At 39.3% G+C, this 3,337-nt stretch overlaps 1 protein-coding gene across 1 annotated transcript; it reads right to left on the reverse strand.

The window, feature by feature from the left end:
- Nucleotides 1-245: 245 nt before the first annotated feature.
- On the reverse strand, nt 246-1,086 carry LOC115526097 (olfactory receptor 5F1-like). The gene is given in 2 exon segments (XM_030333572.1): nt 246-281; nt 283-1,086. Coding segments are annotated over 2 exon segments (840 nt in total).
- Nucleotides 1,087-3,337: the final 2,251 nt, after the last annotated feature.

A 3,337-nucleotide genomic window follows, 5' to 3' on the forward strand; every position in this document is an offset into this window, starting at 1 on the left:
TATGCCTCAATGGTTACATATATCTGAACACTATAGACTGTAATTACTCAGAAAATATTCTAAAAAAAAAACCTGTAGGCTTGAAGCAGCCTCTGAAAATCAATGAAATACTCAATTTTGTTCAGAGAATCAACCAAACAACCATAAAAATGGAGGGATCCTTGTCCTGGTGCTTACTTTCCATAAAGCCTTCTTTACTTCCTCATTTCTAAGGCTATAGATCAGAGGATTTAACATGGGGATCACTACTGTGTAGAACACAGAAGCCACTTTGTCCTGACCCAAGGAGTAGCTGGAACTAGGTCTCAGATAGGTATAGATGGCGGTGGCATAGAACAGAGTTATCGCTGTCAAGTGAGAGGCACACGTGGAGACGGCTTTGTGCCTCCCCTCCCCTGAATGCATGTGGAAGACAGAGAAGAGAATGTAGGAGTAGGAGGTGAGGATGATCAGCAGAGTTCCGGCCAGATTCGCACCAGCAAATGCGGAAAAGATACTTTCATTCACGTGTGTGTCAGCACAGGAGAGTCTAAAGAGTGGAGGGCTGTCACAGAAGAAGTGGTGAATGACGTTGGAACCACAGAATGGCAAGCTGCCTACATAACTCGTGTTAACCATGGAGTTCAAGAATCCTGCCGTAAAAGCCCCTGCTGCCATTTTGAGGCAGGCTGTCCTGGACATGATCAAGGAGTAAAGGAGGGGGTTGCATATGGCCACGTAACGGTCATAGGCCATTAAGCCAAAGAGGATGCATTCGGTTGTGGCCAAGGCGATGAAGAAGTACAATTGCAGGAAGCAGCCTGCGAAGGAGATGGTTTTCGTCTCTGACAGTAAGTCTGCCAGCATCTTTGGGGTGATGGCGGAGGAATAACAAACATCCACAAAGGACAGGTTAGCCAGGAAGAAATACATGGGTGTGTGAAGTCGGGAATCAGTGCCGATTAAGAGGATCATCCCAACATTCCCCAAAACTGTAAGGGCGTAAATCACAAAGAAAAGCAGAAAGAGGATGATCTGTAGCTCCATGGTGTCTGCTAATCCCAACAGGATGAACCCCTCCAGCGAAGTGTCGTTCTTGCCCCTCATGTGTTACAAATACACTTTGCTGAAACTTGCATTAGGTGTCGATATTGCCGATATTGCCAATATTGCTTATGGGAAATAGAAATGTGAATGGGGTTATTCATGCATCGGAAAGGAAAAAACAACCTAGGGTAGTACAACACAGTAAATAGAGTGACACAGGAAGTGGAAAATTGGGGGACAAAGAGGTGAGCTTTATGAGCAATTGTCTGTGTGATGTCACTAGTGCAAGGCCACAGACATGTCACTCAATTTCTGTAACAGCCATCTGTGTTGGTCTATTCTTTCATTCCAGCTAATAGCTAAATTCAATTGATAAATATATCCTTGCTGAAAACTCTCTAATTTTGTGAACGTTTATGGGAGTTTAACTCAGATGTATTTTTTCCCACTCAGGCCCACTCTGGATATTCTTCAATACCAAAATTCATTCATTGCCTGCCAGAAATCATTCTTGTCTACCCAAGGAGCAACTATATTGACCATTTCAAACAACCAATAGGTTGTCACCTCTCATAAAAGTTTAAGAACGATTTTGTGGTGTTTTCAAAGTGAATCGAGGGACGTCTGGGTGGCTCAGTCGGATAAGTGTCCTACTTTGGCTCAGGTCGTGATTTCATGGTTTCTGGGTTTGAGCCCTTCATAGGGCTGTGCTGACACCTTAGAGCCTGAAGCCTGCTTCCGATTCTGTGTCTTCAGCTCTCTCTGCTCCTCCCCTGCTCCCTCTCTCTCTCTCTCTCTCGCTCAAAAATAAATAAACCTTAAAAAATAAAAGAAAAAATAAAAGTGAATCAAACAATTGTTCTTGTGACAAAGTACACTCTCCGTTAGCATCTTCTAGTAGCAGGCATGCTGTTTGTCCACCTCAGTGCATTACAGTGCCAAAGCCCGATAAATTCCTTCCTCATGTCTTACCTGCGTAGTGTAGTATTTTCTTTTTTATTAGGAGTTCTCAGCTGAAGCTCTGAATGAAAAGAAGAACATTTTCATTTTTAAACTGCAATGCAATGCAATCCAAATTTGAATTAACTCTTTGTTAAAATTTAAGACACCTGGAAAAATACACATTTCCATGCTTTTATATTGTTTTTCATAAAGAGAAATGGGTAACCATTGGAACCAATTTATGAGTTTTCATTGTTAGTCAATCCCCTAAAGGCAGAATCTCCCATCTTAAAGGAGAACACAATATGATCACATGCAGATCTACGGGCTCAAACATTATGTGGGACCCTTCACCACAGAGTACTTCTTGATCTCTATGTTACTTTAAGGGCTTGCCAAAATAATTGATGAATCACTATATTATACACTGTATGTTGACTATGCTGGAATTTAAAGAAATTGAAAAATTGTCATTTGCCAAAAAAAAAAAAATTAATTGGTTATTTGTTTCCTCTCTCTATGTATTGGTAGTTTATCCCAAATGGGTACATGGTCAACCGCCAATTTATTATTCTTCCCTTGCCTTTTTAAAAATTGAAATAATTATTCTTTTCCTTTATCTTTGTGTGTACATGTTTGTGATGTGTGTGTATGTGTGTGTGTGTGTGTGCATGTGTACAAGCACACACACTTTTTCCCTTTGGGCAAGTTTTATCCTTCAACCCAACTCGAGACCTGAGTGAATTTCATAACAATGAGAAACTAAATCCATTGTACCATGTTTAAAGAATTACTACGCCCTGAGCAAATGAGGCAATAGATGAGAAAACTTAACTTCTTTTTTATGATTTTAGAGCTGTGTTGGCTTTTGCAGTTATTGTCTGTTATTCTGTCCCTAGATGGGGGTTAAAAAAACAACTTTCCATATCTAAGTATAAAGAAAACAAGATGGCCAACAAATACATGGGGCATCTGTATGCACAGAGTCTATTTGCATAGAGAACTTGAAATATATTACATTTGTCCACTTAAATTCCCAATTAATCCTCCACACCAGTATTTGAGGTTCACATTATTATTTTACACATTTTGTAGCTGAGGTTTCAAGCTATTAAATGACTTTTCAGTAGACAAATGGTTAGAAAGTGGGGGGATCAATTTGATCACAATTTTCAACAGAAAGAATATTCAGCTACCTAACTTTCCTATCTTGTTCCTTTTTATCATAGTCACTTAGAACATTATAAATAAATAAATAAATAAATAAATAAATAAATAAATGCACATATATATACACATACACACACATATATACTGCACACATATGTTGCATGTATCTTCCAGTATATAGAATCTTCCAATCATTAGA

Source organism: Lynx canadensis, chromosome D1 (genome assembly GCF_007474595.2).
Source record: "Lynx canadensis isolate LIC74 chromosome D1, mLynCan4.pri.v2, whole genome shotgun sequence".
Taxonomy (NCBI): domain Eukaryota; kingdom Metazoa; phylum Chordata; class Mammalia; order Carnivora; family Felidae; genus Lynx; species Lynx canadensis.